The 19,462-nt window shown below is 30.9% G+C and overlaps 2 protein-coding genes across 2 annotated transcripts; one reads left to right on the plus strand and one right to left on the minus strand.

The window, feature by feature from the left end:
• Positions 1 to 654: 654 nt before the first annotated feature.
• Positions 655 to 3,153, minus strand: LOC126777694 (probable 39S ribosomal protein L24, mitochondrial). The gene is made up of 6 exons (XM_050500833.1): positions 2,988 to 3,153; positions 2,739 to 2,914; positions 2,494 to 2,611; positions 1,722 to 1,862; positions 1,412 to 1,543; positions 655 to 828 (listed from the first exon to the last, which is right to left on the minus strand). The coding sequence occupies exons 1-6, from the start codon at positions 3,081 to 3,083 to the stop codon at positions 730 to 732; spliced, it is 762 nt and encodes a 253-aa protein (XP_050356790.1). The 5' UTR covers positions 3,084 to 3,153; the 3' UTR covers positions 655 to 729.
• A 464-nt stretch (positions 3,154 to 3,617) lies between these two features.
• Positions 3,618 to 17,688, plus strand: LOC126777676 (V-type proton ATPase subunit C). The gene is made up of 13 exons (XM_050500801.1): positions 3,618 to 3,783; positions 4,197 to 4,333; positions 5,915 to 6,016; positions 6,639 to 6,690; positions 12,522 to 12,619; positions 13,272 to 13,360; positions 13,804 to 13,902; positions 14,242 to 14,365; positions 14,708 to 14,839; positions 15,309 to 15,406; positions 15,755 to 15,893; positions 16,357 to 16,478; positions 17,188 to 17,688. The coding sequence occupies exons 2-12, from the start codon at positions 4,205 to 4,207 to the stop codon at positions 16,447 to 16,449; spliced, it is 1,155 nt and encodes a 384-aa protein (XP_050356758.1). The 5' UTR covers positions 3,618 to 3,783; positions 4,197 to 4,204; the 3' UTR covers positions 16,450 to 16,478; positions 17,188 to 17,688.
• The last annotated feature ends 1,774 nt before the right edge of the window (positions 17,689 to 19,462 follow it).

A 19,462-nucleotide genomic window follows, 5' to 3' on the forward strand; every position in this document is an offset into this window, starting at 1 on the left:
CTCCCCCTATCGCGCGAACCAGGCTGCGCGCAAAAACTGGTGCTAAATTAAATGTAATTAATATATTCAAATTTAAATTAGGCACTTTCAAGCAAAGTGTTGTAGAAATTTCGATTTTATTACAGTAATAATATCATGGTAAAAATATCACCGAGGTCAGGACTGATCGTAAAAATTATATTTGACACATAAAAGGCAGTATTATGACTCATAATTTTGAAATTACACGAATGTGTTATATTTTTGACACATTGTATACATCTCAATCCATAAATACCTGCATAGATTATATAAACAGTTTAAAAAGTAATGTCTTAATTTTTTTTTAACTTTACTTTTTATATGAGTTCTGCTAAATACATATATTGAGTAATACAAAAACGTGGAATTAGTATTCGTCGATTTTCATACAGGATAAATAATAACTCAATTGTATATAACCTTTACCTAAATATTTTTTTAACTATCAGAAAACTAGTAACTACTGACTTTCTTGTTGGTTCTTCTCAGTAGAATCTACATTCTAAACTGGTGGTAAATTTAAATTAATCTTGTAAAATGATGATTCAATATTGCTCATAAGAGCCTTGTTGTTACTCTTTATTTATTAAGTTTTTTTATGACCAATTATATTATCTACAAAAACAAAACACATTTTTCAGTAAGATACATCTTTAATTTAACACATTAACATATCAACTATTAATTATCTATTAATTTTCTACGACTCTAATACCAGTACGACTTGGCAGGCACTCTGTCTTCTTTAATGCCCATCGATTCCATTATATCCATTTCAAAGGTGCATAGCTTTGGTTGAAATGTAATCTGAAAGAAATATACATATATAAAACCTAATAACTTCATCATTCTGACTTGGAAGTTGGATTGGTAACCAGAAAATCATGTGCAAGCTCGTCCTATACACACAAAAATATAATTTTGGATTCACAAGGTCTGTTAAGTTAAACTAATATATTTAATGTAGAAATTTTATATAATAATAAGGTAACATTGAGAAATTTAAAATTTCATCTTTTCTAATATCTCAGCCGGTGAGAATAAAATTATATAGATTTACAAATAGATAAAAACTTTAGAGTCAACTTTAATTTAAATAATAACTTTGATTGTAATGTTATTAAATCAACAATCAATTATATAAATTTTAATGTGTCAGTGTCTAAAAACCGCCAACATTTCAACTAACATTCAATATATTTATATCTCAAGTCTTAAAAATTCCGGTTTATTTTTATTAGTTCAGAATACAACATGCATGAATATTGGAATACCCATATCCATTCAATGTGAAAAATATTATGAAGAATAATTCCAATGCTACCAACATTATAAAATAATAGTTTGACAGTATTACACTGTATTGAATATTTTACTTTTTAGAGCATACCTTTGTAGCCTCTGCAGCTACTGTGTCCTTCGCTGGGTTTTCTACATACAGTTCCTTGCTCTTATAGTCGATGGTTTCCTCGGCTGCCTTTGGTAAGGGTATTATCCGACTACTACTTAAAGAAACACGAACCTTTGAAAATAAAAATAATTTTAATTACAATAATGGACATGAACAATGACAATGTTTCGTAAGAGATATAGACCTCTAATAATTTTTCAAATAAGTCAAATTCTATAACTTCATTTTTTCAATTAAATTGTTATACAATATCAGCAATGTAAGAGAAATATGCCTAAAAATAAATTACCTTCTCCCCTTCTTCCGTGTACCTCCATTCCACTTCTGTTGGCTTCAAGGTTTCAGGATCGACGAGCTTAACTCCCGTTGTGACCAGCAACGGTGCTTCCGATTGTATTGTTATTCCTGGAAAATCCTTATCCTTGCCCACCTATAATTTATAACAGTAAAGTTAGTTGTTCTGTGCCAATGACTATGGGTAGTGATGATCATTTACCATCAGGTTGCCTAGAAAATAATTAAAAATATATATATTTGAATCAAGTCTATAAAACAGAAAAATTTAAGTTATTGCCCTCAATCTTGGCCAATAAAACAAAAGCTATTTTCTTTATTTCACTAAAATTTAATGAACTGGTTTTTACCAGATTTCTTTCACTTGACGAATCATTTTTTAATTGTGTGTATTTAATTATTCTTTAAATAACTTCAAAACTTATGAAGCAGATCATGAAAATAAAATTGATAATGGAATTAAGCAAATTATACAACAAACAAAAGGATAGCAATAAATAAGAAAAAAACAATTTATAGTCTTCAATTTTTTAATAGTCTTTAATAAGTTCTTCAAATTTATTTATAGTCTCCAAATGCTGGTAGGATTCACCTATTATGGGTTTAATCCTAACAGGAGAAAATGTTACTAAGCTGTATAATTTTTACCTATTTGCATATTTATATATTAATTTTCTAACCATGATTTTATGTGAATTCGTTTATGTAAGATCATTCTATTTACCTAGTAAAAAAATAGTTTTTACAAAAGAAAAATACCATCTTACCACTCTCAAGTGTGTGTTCAGCCCTTCCACTATAACCCAGTTCCGTTCTTGTATGACCTGGCTCACAATACCCTGTTTTCCCTTGTCCTTACCAACCATTATTTCTACTCTATCCCCTCTGTAATAGAAAATATTATGATATTTATTAAAACAGTAGTAGTAGTTTTTAAATTAAGAAAGTTTTTCAATAATAAATAAACATAAATGGATAGTAATCTATAATAATATTCATCAATTTTACTTACTTGAAAAAGCTCCATTCTCCGACAGGTTCCAAAAAGACTTTTTTATTTAGTTTAGTGCGTTCATTTTGCCTGGCAAATTGCATAGTCCATGGCCTATTTGTTGTAAAACGGAACTTTTTACGAGCTACTTGTGCAGCGGAATATTGAGGATAACCCTTCGGATTCTTCCAATATACCTTTGAAAAAAAATATAATAATTGTAGGTTATGTTTTATTGTGTTCTTAAAATGAAATAAAAACTGCACCCACCTGCTCATAACTGCGTTTAATATACGATTCAGGTAAATTAGAATATTTAACAGTTAAGTCGCCTACTTTTTTGCATAAAAAGTTGTATAATCGCATTTTTATTTACTATTGAATTAACTTCGCAGAAACTTCAAAATAATTACATAGGTGTTAGGAAAAAATGACATACAATCAAGTTGACAACCTGAAAAATAAAACGTAGTGTTTGTGTATTCTGTGAAATAAAAAGAAAGACACAGATGACATAAGTCTAATAAAACGATATTTTTTTAAGATAATATTAAATGAAATAGACATATAATAATATTTATTGATGTTTAAAATATTTAACTATTTTCGAAACATTTAAAAATATGACTTAAATTTTAATATTATTTTTAATAGAAGCATTGCAACTGGCCTTCATAAATATTGACACACAAGAAAGTCATTAATTTTCATTTTTGATTAGCTTTAATGAAAGATTATCTTTTGTAAAGGAAATATTGTAAAAATAAAATTAAGTATACACAAGTATCATGAGGGTTTCTTAATTCAGTTTTAATTAACTGAATAATATCAATAAATTGAATACCATGTTCTTATAAAAGTTACCATTTCAAAACGCCATAGACAATTGACGTAAATCAGCTGTCCGTGTTCAATATTATTTGTTGTAGATGGCAGCACAGCATCAACCATCACGTGAATTTTCATGGCGGTGTTGTAGGGCTAGTCCCGTTTCGTCTTGTGATTTCACCAAAAAATTGCTGTTTCGAATATTTCTTGTTAAACAGCATTAAATTTTAAATACCGGGTAAGCATTATGACTTATTATGGCTGTATACGAGCGCCTTTATTGTGAAAGATGCTTTTGCGCGCGATTGTAAATTGTCAAAATTGTTGGTAAGGGTGCATAAGGGTGAATAGGGGTGTATTTTTGGGTGAGACGAATCGGGCGCCAGGATGTCTGACGTCCGAGCGAGCGCCGTTGGCCTGGACTCGATATTGATTCACTGCATCGTACTTATAGTGGGAAAATAACGTTAAAAATATCATACAGCGTCTTGCATCCATGGATGAAGGACTCGCAAAATCGATTATTCGAACAAGACATAGTTTTATTATTTTAATAGATATGTAAAGAGCGTGGTAGATACTTTAATTAGTCATAATTAGGACAAATATTTTTTATTAGTGGTTTTTAATGATAAAATTATGATATTTTAGTGATCAAGATGAGTGAATATTGGCTGATAAGTGCCCCTGGCGACAAGACCTGCCAGCAGACCTGGGACACCTTGAACAATGCCACCAAATCAGGCAACCTTAGTGCCAACTATAAATTTCCAATACCTGACCTAAAGGTAAGTAATTTAATTAAAGTTTTACAGTTTAAAGTATAAAAATAAAATACTAGATGTATTAGTTAAGATTTGGATTACTTTTTTTTTCCAATTGGAGACAAAATTTTCCTAAACATGAGAATACAAATCAGATCAATGACCTGTTCACACATTATAATTTATATTTTATAGCTCAGAAAATGTTAACTGTACAATAAAAAATAATAATTTATATTGGTTTTGTTTAATTATTATAATGCAACTTTTTCCTAGCTTAGTCCTTGGATTATTCAATTACATATAAATAATCTTCAGTGCTTTTTTTTTCTTGAAACTTCAGTTTGAACAAAATGTAATTAAAATACCTACAATTGGTAAATCACTTATTGCTATGATGTAAAAAAATGTACTAAAATTTATTGCTAAATGTGTATTGAACTAAATCTTTACTTCATAATATGGCATACAAAATGGGGGTACATAAAAAAAATTAATGAGTAAACCAACTCTATCAACTCTCGATTTAAATTTATTATCAAGAATCATTTCTTTTGACAAAAAATATCCATTTGGCAGTTAAAATTTAAGAAAACTACATATATTTATGCCAACCCATTGAAGTGCAAGATCTTTAACTTGCACTACAATAATTTGGCACAAATATATGGCCAGAGAACTGATCTCTTCATTGAATATTTGGTATTTATTTAGTTAAAGTGCCTTTTACATTTTATTTTGTCAAATAAATGTCTCCTATTATGTTTTCATTTAACTCTGAGCATGAAATGAATTCTTAAAATGAATAAAACACATGAAATTTCACACAATTTCCTATTTAAACCCTGAGTCATCCATTAAGGTTCACATTTCATATTTATGAAGCCTGGAATTATAAAAGACTTATTATTGATTGTCTAATAAATAAATGACCATAGTATTTCAAATAAAAATGTCACTTAATAGTTTTTTCTTAAAATATTTATGTATTTAATATATGAATCGAGACAGTATCAATTTGCACTTTTTCATACACTAATGTGATGGATGAGGAAGGTGAATGAGTCTGTATTGGTTTTGACATGTATATGTTAAATGCATGGATTTTAAATGTACTGTAGTGTAAAAATTTCTTTAAAAGTTTTTACATACACATTATGTAATGATGGACAACCAATTCTATGTTCATGATTCATAACTAACATTTGTTATAATGCATACTTTAAATGAAAATGTATTCATTTAAAGTGAAATTTCATAAATCAATGACAATATTACGACCTAGAAAAAAAGATTTGGTTCATATTTTAAAACTGTATTGGAATCTGGAAATTAATGTACAGTTTCCGGCTATAAAGGTTAAGATGATCTAATGCATCACCTATCCTTATTTTTAAGATTGCTGATGTGGTTTGTGGAACTCGCTGGTGTTTAAGATGCCTAATGCGCCCCAAACACCGGAATATCGACTAAAAAACCAGCAGTACCTCAGACATGTATCACCTCACCTGCCCTGCCTAAGCCATTGACAAAAATTATTTTTGATTTACAGTTCGAATGCAGAATGTTATTTTTGCATATTCATCATAACTTTCTGTCCTTCAGGTTGGTACACTGGATCAGTTGGTTGGGTTGTCAGATGATCTTGGCAAGCTCGACACCTTCGTCGAGGGTGTTACTAGGAAAGTCGCTCAGTACCTTGGCGAGGTGGGTTTTTGAGAATTATGCAACTTTTTCCTAGCTTAGTCGTTGGATTATTCAATTATATATAAATAATCTTCATAGTGTTATAGTGAAATTATGACAAGTCAACATGAACTAGAATTCTTTTTGAAGAAACTTTTGGTATTTAAATATTCGTTTAAACGTTTTTAATTGAAGTTATATTCACTTATTTACAAGTATTAATCATTTTAGGCATAACAGGAAAACTGATTAATTATAATTTTTTTAATCTATTATTAATGTAATATAAAAAAGTTTTACTAATAAATTTATTTCACCTTTAAAAATAATCGTTTAAAACTGTACAAACACTCGGTGATCTGTGATTAATTACCACCCACCATAATTATATACCGAATTTATTTTATTCATTATAAATTTTTAAGCATCAATTTTACTTTCGGCATTCGGTATTTACGTTTACAATTTTCAACAACTTTAGAATTTACGATCTTAATAATAAACAGGTAGCTGTAAATTTCAAACACTTAAACAACAGATTATAAATAGATGTTATTTAAAATGAAATCCTGTCCAGGAAGTCTTTAAACAAATAAATTTTTACTAATAAATTTAACCTTATTTGTTTTTTTTTTTTTACCAGGTACTCGAAGACCAACGCGACAAACTGCACGAAAATCTAATGGCGAACAACAGTAAGTCAATTTTTTTTATTTTTGTTTGAGATTATAAACTTGTGGCACTAAACATTTCATCATTTAATTATTATTTTTTTTCATTCACGTTCTCTCAAATATTTTGTTTAGTGCCATTTACGTCATGTTTGATGAAATAGTTAAATAAAATACATCATAGAGTTTAGTGTTAAAACTATTTTGAGAATTTTAAAATGCATGAGATTATTACAAATTATATACAGAATATAATCAGAAGCATGTTTGGGGAGATTAGAAAAAAATATATAAAGCAGTGGTTTATTACACGAAATGATGTTGCCAGCATGAAAACTATATTAATATAGAGATATGATGGATTTAAGGTAGAGGAATAATTCTTAAAAGCACAGAGTAGTGCGAAAAATATTAGCATGACGCTGAATTTCGGTGGTCGTTTTTATTTTATTTTTCTTATTTTTATTTCATTTTTATTTTTATTTTATAAGTTTAATTTATTTTATTATATACTTTGCATGTTTTATATTAATTTATTAATTACTTTAAAAAAATATTTATGAATTTATCGAAATATTTTTTTTATAAAATTCCCGTTTTATATTTATATATTATATATATCTGTAAATTTATTTGCAATTACACAAATTGCACTTGTATCAAATTAAATCTTTTAATTTTGTATGTACATACATATACTTTTAATTTAATGTCAAGCATCACACATTAACACATAACATTTTACTAGTAGACCTGATCACGTAATTAATTATCAGCATATATAATTATGTAATCAAACAATTGTAAAAAAAATCAGCGAATCCGGAAAATAGCCAATGAGGTAAATATACTATTTCAATATATTTTTTACTGGACTGTTTTAACTTTGAAAAAAGGTTTTAATATTAATGATTGTAAACAAGAAAATAATAAAGATTCGTTGATTTAAATTCGAGTTTAAGCTAAGAATGTTTAGTGGACAGTGTTCGTTTTTTTTTTTTTTTACTATTTGGTAACTGAAATTATTTTTAATATCGTGTGGTATGTAATTTTCATCTAAATGTTCGATTATAGTTTATTTACGTCAACACACATTATACGTCCATTGATTCCTTGAAATATTAGTCGTATCACGATACTTAGTATTGAATTTATAATAATTAAATATATAAAGCAATTTGATAGCACTTTGTATTGCATTATAGTAAATGATTACTATGTAATTCTCTCGAAATATTACTGTACATAATTATATTATTAAAGATATTTCATATATGTAATATATATATATTATATATATTTTTTTATTTTCATAGCTTTTTATGCATTTCACGGGCTGTTCTTATCACGTGTATTTTAGATGATATGATTATACACTTAGATTTTGTGAATGTTAGTTTTTGGAATTGCATTTCAGTGTCTGAAAAATGGAAAAAAGTTTGCGGAAGTGAGTAATTATTTGTATTGTATGTATTGGAGTGTATTATGTAATTCGCTTTTACGTAATAGAGCTTTGAAGATAAGTTCTTATTAATATATTATGTGTCTTATATTATAAAACATGCTATTCAGCCAGACATGTTAATTAAAAAATATATTAAAAATAATTATTATATTGCTTCTTATTATAGCTTTTTATTTTAGTATTATTATAATTTGTCTCATTTTACGCTAGATAATATTTGAATTATCTACCAGTTATAATGGGGCAATGTCATAGAGTTTACAAATAAGATTATAAATAAGGTAATTTTCTTTTTATATTCATAACAAATTGAGTGTAAAATTTATATCATGGACAGCGAAAAGACAGCAATTTGAATATGTAAAAAAAAAACCTGTGTACAGATTATTTCCAGCATAAGATAACTGATCGAACTAATCTTTTATCTGACATTGAATTGCGTAATTTAGTTACCGAATGTATGAACGTCGTTACAAAGAAATGTTTAATGTGTTAGTATATATTACTATGTTATATGATCACACACGATATGCGTCAATATTAATTTAAGCTCGTCGAACAAAACACCCATATTTATCGTTATAAATAGTATTGTAAGATATGCACAGGTTACTGGAATTTCATAATCATAGTGTAAAACAATGTGGAAATATTGACGTTGGCAACATTTTGTCTTAGTTTCCATTTTGTTTTAATTTTGAACACTCACGTCCGGTTACTATATTTATGAAACGATTCGTTTTGCTATACGGTAATAATTCAGAAGTTACTTACGGATACGAAGGCTACGAATAACGGAGGGTTGGGTGAATTTATGAATATGACAAAATGTCAATTAGGCAATTTGTAAGCAATGCGAATCGTTTTCTTTTATTATTAATATAGTAACAGGGCTTAAGGAATTATATTATATTGCAATTGTTTATTGATTATTATATAATATTAAACTTTTGCAAGAATTGGATGAATGAAGATTGTTTATTTTCGTACGATAGATCATCGCAATCACTGCCTCACATACATTCGTAGCTTAGTCATATGAAGCTTACATATTGTCCATGCTTTTCGCTTCTTATCTTTTTTATTTTTGTAATTAAGGTTTAGTTTATATTTATTTATTTTTATTATTTTATTTTCTTCGCTCCTTTCCTTTACTAATATCCTGTATATATTTTTGGTTTAATCCTAAGTTAATAAAAGCGAGAGGCGTTAACGATAGGGAAGCGTAAAGATTTAACATTTTGATGGATCATTTCGTGAATTACGATTCTAAATACGATACTTACGCGCAAGGATGGGCGTTTGAAATAACTTTATGGCCGATATTAAAACGGGATTTCGTGACGTGTAAGTTTAAATACGAACGTAATATTTTGCAGAGTTGGTAGAGAACTCGCAAAATCGAAGTTCGAAACGGCACGATCAATACAAAGTCGGCCAGATTTTTAATATCACTAAGTCAAAAATAAAGGAGGCTGCTCGATCAGCCTGTATGCCAACACCAACTCTGCCGAATCCAGGCATCGACTCTTACGCGGACCCCGGCGGGGGCGAGCCTCCCCCCACGCCGACGTCTCCGGTCTGCGACTCCGCTTACTCGGAACACCACGGCTGTTGGCCTTGCGAACATCGAGAACACTCCGATTGCGAGGCGTCTCACCCCTCGCAACCTTCCAGTGGGCGCAGCTCGCCGCGATGGGATGATGACGAGGAAGAAGACCGTCCGCATCACATCCTGACGCAAGGTTCAGGATCGAAAATCCACCCCTAACCCGTAATCCCTTGTCCTATTTGACCGGGATTTGAGGCTTTGCTTTAATCGAGCTTGAAGTTAACACTAACGCTACTATAAAATTGGTACATACATAAATCATTTGAGTCTCAAATACTGTTCAAAATGCTTATTAGACAATCGGTATGTCGTATGTTGGCTAGTTGTAAAGAGGTTTTGAGAATTAGCGCTAGCGCTACCTGTCTAGTATGTTTAATAGATCGAAATATATATTTTTGGTATTTAAAAATCGTGAGAGCAGTGGTTGCGAATTTGATAATTTTAGTAAACAAACATTTATTTTTTTTTACATTCCTACAGGTGGCGCTGGACGTTGTTCATTTTGAAAGCGCCATCCTGAATTTTATTTTCTCATACATTTGTGTTTTGAGAATTCATTAATTTGTTATAAAAATTGGAGTATCCGATGAAATAAACTATGTCTAAAGTTTAGGGTGACGCTCTGACGTAAATATTTAGGAAATCTTAATAAACAAAGAATTTTTGTGACGCACATCACTTTGTGAATGTTGCTTTTAACGGCTATCAAATTATAATATCGTTTATAAATACAAAGAGTTTAGAAAAATTATGCGATTGTGACTGTTTAAATGTTTAAAACATCGCGAAACGTGAATACGTTAATCCTAGTTGTCACTTACAAGTACATTTGAATCGACATTTTACAAGATACCACCACAATTTAGAACAAGCGGCAAGAACCGCCCTGATTCACTCTATTGAACCATAACCAAACATATGTTTGTTAATAAGATACAATTAAATTAATGTATATTACGTCTAAAAATGTCGGGTTAAGTGCTCATGATGAATGGTATTTCAATGCTTGTTTTGAGTTCGAAGATGTCAAACGAAATACACATCGTTCGTATTGTTTTTATGATAAAACGTATTCACGTCGAACAAAACGTTTTGTATTTATAAACTATTGTATAAATATGAATGTAATATCATTAATAACTTTGAGATTATTTACTTTCTCAGTATATGTGGTATAACTGTTAGGTTAACACGTGTTAAAAATATATATATATATTTTGGCTGTAGTATCCGTTTTAATTTTCAGTTGCAATGTTTGTACTATATTTTCGTTGCGTTTTATTTTTTTACAACACGATTGAAACTAAAAAAATTGTCTTATACCACTTTGCCGTATGCAGTGACCTCGATAATGTTCGCGTGTTTGTTTCCGATGTTTTATTTATTACATATCGTTCTCTCGCGAGCGTTTACATTTATCATATTTACACAAAACTAACTTACATCTTTGAAGTCCTTTTTTATTCTCACTATTATGTCAATAATTACGAATTTTCTTAAGATTATATCAGTTATGTCACGTGACCTCATCTCCGTCACCGGATAAAGTCCAATCTATTAAAAAAAAAAAGTAATTTTTTTTTTACCTTTTTTTTATAAATATTTTTCAAACCAAATGTTGCGATATTTTAAAGTGTTTTATATATAATTATTATTAATAAATTAATATTGATGTATGTCATTATTGAGCTTAGCGTACATTAGATTATGTTATTGATTTAATTTACTTATAAAATTTTATATATATATATGTGCATGATTTCTTACTGTATTATATGCATGCTTATATAATATATAAACAGCATCTGTCAAATTTATAAATCGTAGTACACATTCTCAAAATTAACGTGTAATTTTATGGATAATGCAAACGGAACCTAAATCTGAGTCTCCGCTGAATTTAGCAACTTTTATAATCTTTCGTTCTTCTTTTTAATTACCTTAAGTTGTTTCTTGACGAAAGTTACGTTTTAATCGATTTTCTGTTCAGATAAAAATGTCGGATAGAACACACGTGTTTGCAGGTATTTAGCGCTCTCGTTTCGTGATCACATTGAAATGGGAAATCATCTTTTTGCTGAAACCGCCAAGGCTTATTTTCAATTGGACAAATTGGAGACAAAGGTTACTTTCTGAAGAGGAAAGGTTGGAAATACGGAAGTTGCCAATTATTAAAAACGCAACTTCAGCTCGCAGACTATGGAATGTTATAATATATTTGACGGATGGTGTACATGTAGTGTAATGATAGTTCAAAGTGCCGTAATATAATGTCTGATGTGTACTTGCATGCGTGTGCGCATAGGATTAGTTACGTTAAGGTTATATTTAATCGTATGAATATTTGTTGGCTTCTTTTATTTTTTGTCAATTTTTGTTTCAGCACTTGTACAACAAAAAAAAAAAAATACTTTATGGTTAAATTAAAAAGTTAAAGAAAATTGTTTTTTCTTTTTTTTTATGTTTTGTATGTAAAATGTTTTCGCGATAACAGGTTTTATCACATCTCATAGATTTTTTTATTAACAAAATTTTAAAATTTGTTAAAGATTTTTAAAAAAATAAATTATTTTTATCGTTGTTTATGAGATGGAATAAAATTACTATGAAAAAATCATATTTTTTTATACTTTGTTGTTAACTCGTGTCATCTGGAGACACAGGGAGACCAATATAATTACAAAATAATAAATTATTTTACCGGTAATGCAATGTCGGTCTTCAAAACAATAATTATATAATAAAAAATATTAATCAAATATCGGTGTAACTTCACAGGTGACCTGCCCACATATTTGACTCGGTTCCAATGGGACATGGCGAAGTATCCCATCAAGCAGAGCCTCCGCAACATCGCCGATATCATCAGTAAACAGGTACATTCAAAAAATTACGTTTCTATTATACTAAATTTTTCGAATAACGATTATGACTTTCTTCTTAATTCAATTAATTCTATGTAGCATAAAAATTTACTATTTTTTTGTTATAAAGCCCGATACGTTTTTGAGTAAGAAAATGTTGCCATGTAAACAACAGATAAAAAAAAGTTCATTAATCTTGACAGCACCGATCAATAACCTACGTGTCTTCTCCAATCTTTGTGGAATTGACGATATAATCTGTGCTCTGCTGGCAAACCAAATACCCAAGCTTATGGATTGGATTCTTTTTTACTACTATATTTATTGATTGATTGACATTTTATCGCATGTTATAAAATGTGATGGGACAATTTAGCTGACCACCCGTCATCTAAATTGTCCATGTAGGCACAGCATCCACGTGTACGATAGCGGATCCAGATCATTGTAATAGTTTGATTGTTTATGTAATGCAGACTTGCATAAAAAAAACCAAAAATGGCTGATAGCCAAAAAAATATCAATGAATAGAAACTGAGACCATCACAATTGTCTTTATGTCGTTAATTACTAGTCACCCTCGCCAGTATTATTTATACTTTATATATATTGACGATATGTACTTTAATGTTCTAAACTGCAAAGCGTTATCGTTGTCGCTCAGGTGGGCCAGATCGACGCGGACCTGAAAGTGAAATCATCAGCTTACAATGCTCTCAAGGGTAACCTACAGAATTTGGAGAAGAAACAGACGTTAGTATGATCTCAACTCAACTTTATTTGCATTCATTGATTAGTATATATGGCCCTAGCAGTTGTCGAGGGTAGCCGAGGTCTATTAGTCTTTGTCATAAAATATTAGTAATTATATTATATGTATATTTTTATTTGGTGGTAGCGATTTGTGCGTGTCTGGATATTTACCACCCACTCATCAGATATTCTACCGCTAAACAGTAATGCTTATACTATTTTTGTGTTCCGGTTTGAAGGGTAAGCGAGCTGATAGCATCTTTGTTTCCAAGATTGGTGGCGCATTGGTGATGTAAGGAATATGTCTTACATCGCCAACATCTATTGGTGATCACTTAACATCAGGTGGCCCATTTGTCTGTCCGCCTACCTATAATATAAATATATATATATATAATTGAAACGAAAAGTAACTTGAAATTGAAGGTAAATTGTCCTTTCAGCGGAAGTCTCTTGACACGTAACTTGGCCGATTTGGTCAAGAAGGAGCATTTCATTTTGGACAGCGAATACTTAACGACGCTGCTCGTCATTGTGCCAAAGTGAGTTTTGTTATATACTTGCACACAGGCTTAGAATGTCCTCGAATACTTAAATGTTTTTTTGTTCACCAGTTTTTGTCAATAAGTAAATGTAACGCTTCTACATTGAATAAAGATGTTTGATTTTGAACCTCACATATAGGAATTAGTTTATTAAGAAACATAAAAGGTTGATACATATATTAAATTATATCTATTATAAATCCTGAACACTGAATTGATTAAATGCATGAAATATCAGTATTTTCAATGCTATTTAGTATCAAATAGACTCGAATCTCCTAACAAAACATAGTAGAACTTGTGAAGACATTTTTACATCTAGAATGTTCTCAATAGATCGATGTTCAACGATTGGAACGCAAATTACGAGAAGATCACGAACATGATCGTGCCTCGTTCAACTCAGCTGATCCACCAGGACAGCGACTACGGTCTCTTCAGCGTGACTCTCTTCAAGAAGGTAAGTTTAGACCATTGATAATGTTAAGATATTTTTTACAGAGTGTCCTATACTATGGGGAAGTATGGATACCGAAAAAATGTCTTCCGAAATCGATGAAATAGGGCTCCAAGTCTATCTTTCTCCCTCTAATTCTGTTCCACTCCACCAAGTGTCGGCGCGTTCTTTCAAGTTTCACCCTCTCGATCGAGTCATGTCACCTATATTTCATATATTTTGATGAACACTTTTCTACACTATCTTCTTCTTGTAAAAATGAAAAATGTTTATTACCAAAAAAACAACATTTACAAGTTTGTAATGCTACCGATGGTACCCACACTGGATATTCCCGTGCCGCAGGTGGTGGACGAGTTCAAGCTGCACGCTCGCGAGCGCAAATTCATCGTGCGCGAGTTCTCCTACAACGAGGCTGACCTCGCCGCCGGCAAGAACGAGATCACCAAGCTCGTCACCGACAAGAAGAAGCAGTTCGTGAGTACACTGCACGCACACACAGACACACACACAGCATACACACACACAGCATACACACTCATACACACACACAGCATACACACACATACAGACACACACCACTGCCCATAGACGCCGGCACTGTCAGATATATTAACGTCGCCAATGCGCCCCCAACCTTGGGAACAAAGATGTTGTCCCTTGTGTCTATAGTTACACTGACTCACTCACCCTTCAAACCGGAACACAATAATACCAAGTACTGCTGTTTTGTGGTAGAATATCTGATGAGTGGGTGGTGCCTACTCATACAGGCTTGCACAAAGCCTTACCACCAAGTGTCACCACTTAAGGATTTGTATAGTTCTCTTTTTGGGCGGCTTTATTAATTTTTTGCCATTCAGTTCTTTTCTTGTCAGGACAGGGTTTTAATTTACAAGTTATTGAATATATGAACATATTTATATCGTATTTTATCTCATTCCAGGGTCCCTTGGTGCGATGGTTAAAAGTGAACTTCTCCGAATGTTTCTGCGCCTGGATACACGTTAAGGCTTTAAGAGTGTTCGTCGAATCAGTTCTTAGGTAAGGTCGGCTTATTATTATTACATTGGTTCGACTAAATATTTCAATAACTAAATAATATTTAATATAAAACATACTTTTAACATGTGAATTTGATATACCTTATATTTGTAATTCCTAAGATTTGAATGGAATACAAAATCGAATTATAATGTATTAACGATACGAAATGTACATTTCGAAATGATAATCTCGTTTAGAACTCGAAAGCTTTCTAAAATTATTTAATTTAAACACTAATAAAAATATTTTTATTAGTCACTTGATAATTTCTATGACAGTATGATATGAAAAGTTAATATAATTTTTCATTTTATAGTGTATTTTATTGTACTGCTATGTTTCCAGATACGGTCTGCCGGTGAACTTCCAGGCCGTGGTCATGGTCCCCACGCGCAAGAGTATGAAGAAGCTGCGCGACGTGCTGCAGCAGCTCTACGCGCACCTCGACCACTCCGCCCAGACGCACGGCCAGAACGCGCAGGACGTGCGTACACACACGCACACACACACACAAAACATGCACGCACACTCACATCACATACACGCACGCACGCACACATTACATTCGCGCACGCACACATAGAAAATATACACGCAGACGCACCTACATACGCACGATTTGCACGAACTTAAACAAAATTACACGAGTACATTGACACACACACTAAACAAATGATTCATCATGTCCAGTTACTCAATTGAATGATTCACATTTCAAATTTGCTTTAATTATTACATAGCCACGTGAACTATATTCTATGTACTCGTATAGTGTATGTATACTTGCGTTAAACAAGATTTGAATTGCTGCCAATTATTTCATAAAGCTAACACAGTAATCATTTAACACATTGAACATCAGGACATCGTTTCATTATTCTGTCATATGAAAATGTGTTCTATGTTAATGGTCTTATGACATAAATTATGTATTTATATTCTGACAGACTGCGGAGTTAGCGGGTCTCGGGTTCGGTCAGTCCGAATACTTCCCGTACGTTTTCTATAAGATCAACATCGACATGGTGGAGAAAGCCTAAGATACCGTCAGCATTACAATTATTTATAGGTAAAAATGTTTATATGATTATAAATGAATATTTCTTTTTACACTATTTATTATATTTCACTTGATCATGGTGGGTGAACGCGTTCAAGAGCTATGTGCATATTAGCCATGATCAATAGACCGCGCAGAAAAAAAAAATGCTTAAAATTTCTGCGCCTCATTTTGTGGTCACTATCACTTTTAGGTATCTTTAATTGACTAGCATACAAATTTTTAAGTTTCTAAGTCAATGCGTTAAACCGTTATATAAGCAACAAAGTAGTACAGACTCGTAGAAAAGTTTAAGCTCAGGAATGTCATCTGTCGGCTAGTTCCAGCGACGTCACAAAACCAGCACATTGTAAAATTCTAAAGTGTATTTTTCTTATTCGTGTTAGCCTGTAAGTAACGAATATTTTAGCTCATACTTATATACTTTATTAAAAATTGCCATATTCAGTTTTAATAATATTTTTATCCTTAAATTCTTTGGTTGTTCAAAGTAACGTTGTACATTCAATTATGAAACTCAATCAGTCGAATCAATTCTCACAGCGGTTGGACATTAGCTAATGCCTGCCTTTTAATGACCCTTTAAGTATTTTTGTATACTGACGCGATACTTTATAATTGAAAGAAACCTTTGAGCAAATGCCAATATTAGTGATTTAGTACATCTAAATGCTTTCGTAGAAAAAGCTGTTACTAATAGTATTATTATTTTTTCCAGGTAATGTTACCAGGCGCTGCTGTATGTTTGTCCGAATAAGAGCTAGCAAGCAATAGTTACAATTATTCTTTAAAATTTTTAATAAACCTCTTTGGTTCTATATATAAATCAAGACGATAAATATTTCTACAATTTTATTTTTCTGTGTACAGTTTATTAATGAATTTTTGTGTGTTATAATAGATGCATGTTGATGCTGTACTATTTATATATTTAATTAATACTAAATATAACTATTTATGATGCCATTATAGAAGAAAAAAAAATTAAGAGCTTTGCCGCGTATTCCGTGTGACGGATGGGAATTTATTTTCGTAAACGCAACAATTTTATTTTCAGTATTAAAGTTGCGTTGTTATAGAGTAGCCTTATCTTTTTGCGACACTATAAAATAAATTGTTCAATAAATTATATTGGAGTTTATGAAAATGCTATGTAAATAAGAACATTCCTCATTATAACTTGTGTAGTACATAATAAAATATTATTCAAGTTACTGTTTCTGCTTGTTTTATTCAACCAAAATGTTTTATTTATTTAGTTTCAATTAAATATTAACTATCGACTTTTTGTTTTTTTTCGAGTAATGTCTTTTTTTTGTTTCCTAAAAGACTAGTCTCACACTCAACTGACTCCATAGTCCTGCATTTTGATCATGACGTCTGGAGACAAGCCACTGGAGATATTTAATCTTGCTAGAAATTTATGGTTTAAACTTCATAAATTTAAGCTAGATATATATATTTTTTCTAGCAAAGCAGTAACTATAATGGTAAGGGTCTTACGAGGTAATTTATAGTTATGGTTATAAAGAAAGAACGTGACCTGCAAGATTGTAGAATACTAATCTCTACCATACAATACCACCCTATAAGAATTACCATATTGCCAACGAAATAAATGGTAAGGAATTAAAAGGCCCTATTAGAATAACTCTGTCGAGCCTGGTAAAGGATATAGTGTCAACTTTGATACCAGATAATGAATGTTCCAATTTATTAATACTCACCAACCATAATAATATCTATGACAACAGTGCAATCAACCTTCATTCACCATGAACTTCATAGGCTTCAGGAAGTCCTTGTGGCTTTAATGATGACTGAAGTGTGACTGAAGAGGGAGACAATAGTAACACTTCGTCCCTAATCAAGTCTGCTTGCTAATAAAGAAAATAAAGATATGATGGCAATTATCAAAGCAATGCGAAACCAAGAGATATAGTACATTGAAAGTTTTTCATGGATTGAGTTGAAAAATAATGTGATATTTAGAATAGTCTGCACTAGCTCGCCTTTCTGGCCCTCACTATAGAAGTAGCGCTATAGAATCATTATGTTCTCACAAGAAGCACCCCGCTGGAGTAAATGAACCTAAGTATGAGCTTATTGTTTACAGAGTTAATTATAGAAACTAAAACTGTAGTGATAATGACACATATTAAAAAGTATCTAAAACTTATGTATGAGTCAAACTTTTATAATTGACAACATATTATTAGAAACAAAAACCATCACTTAATTATTGTTACAAATACTTTATTATAATATAGTATAAAAAGTCAGTAAATTTTGCAGTATTATTTAATCTTTCCACTCGTCACTGTCTTCTTCGTTATTATCCGGTTCTAACATTTTTTCCAGTACAGAATTACCGCCTTCGTTCATCCTGTTTAGAAGCGATGTTAATAACTTCTTATTTAAGTGATCAGTCTGACTTATTTCTCTTGTTGTTTGTTCCTGTATTTGTTCTTGTTTATTATCAACGATTTCCTCTGGAGCAGGCATGGTTTATATATCTCTAGATATTATAGTAATTCTATTTCCTTTATTAGTATCGACGTAGGTAACAATAAAAACAAGTTGTGAATCAGTTTTAAAATATGATATTATGATCTGACCGAATGAACTAGCGGCTTTAATACTGTCAATGCTATATATGATTATTATGTCGTTATTACAGATACCTAACTACTTTTTACTTTCGTCGTATTAACAAATCATCAAATTTTGACGTTGTCATTTTTATGACAATAATCAGCTGTTACTAAACAGATTGTAATATGGTTTTAAGTCTACGTTTTAATCGATTAGAAATAGGTAAACCCTCGCATGTAATTATAACTCATATAAAAATATCTATCGATAATGTTAACAAAAATAAATTACTAATTAGTCAGTAGCTCGTTTACACAAAATCTAACGTAAGAAACATTAGTGCGAAATATAATTAAAACTATTTACCTTCATGTAGTAGAGCTTAAATACATATTATA

This window comes from Nymphalis io, chromosome 23 (assembly GCF_905147045.1).
Source record: "Nymphalis io chromosome 23, ilAglIoxx1.1, whole genome shotgun sequence".
Classification (NCBI taxonomy): Eukaryota; Metazoa; Arthropoda; class Insecta; order Lepidoptera; family Nymphalidae; genus Nymphalis; species Nymphalis io.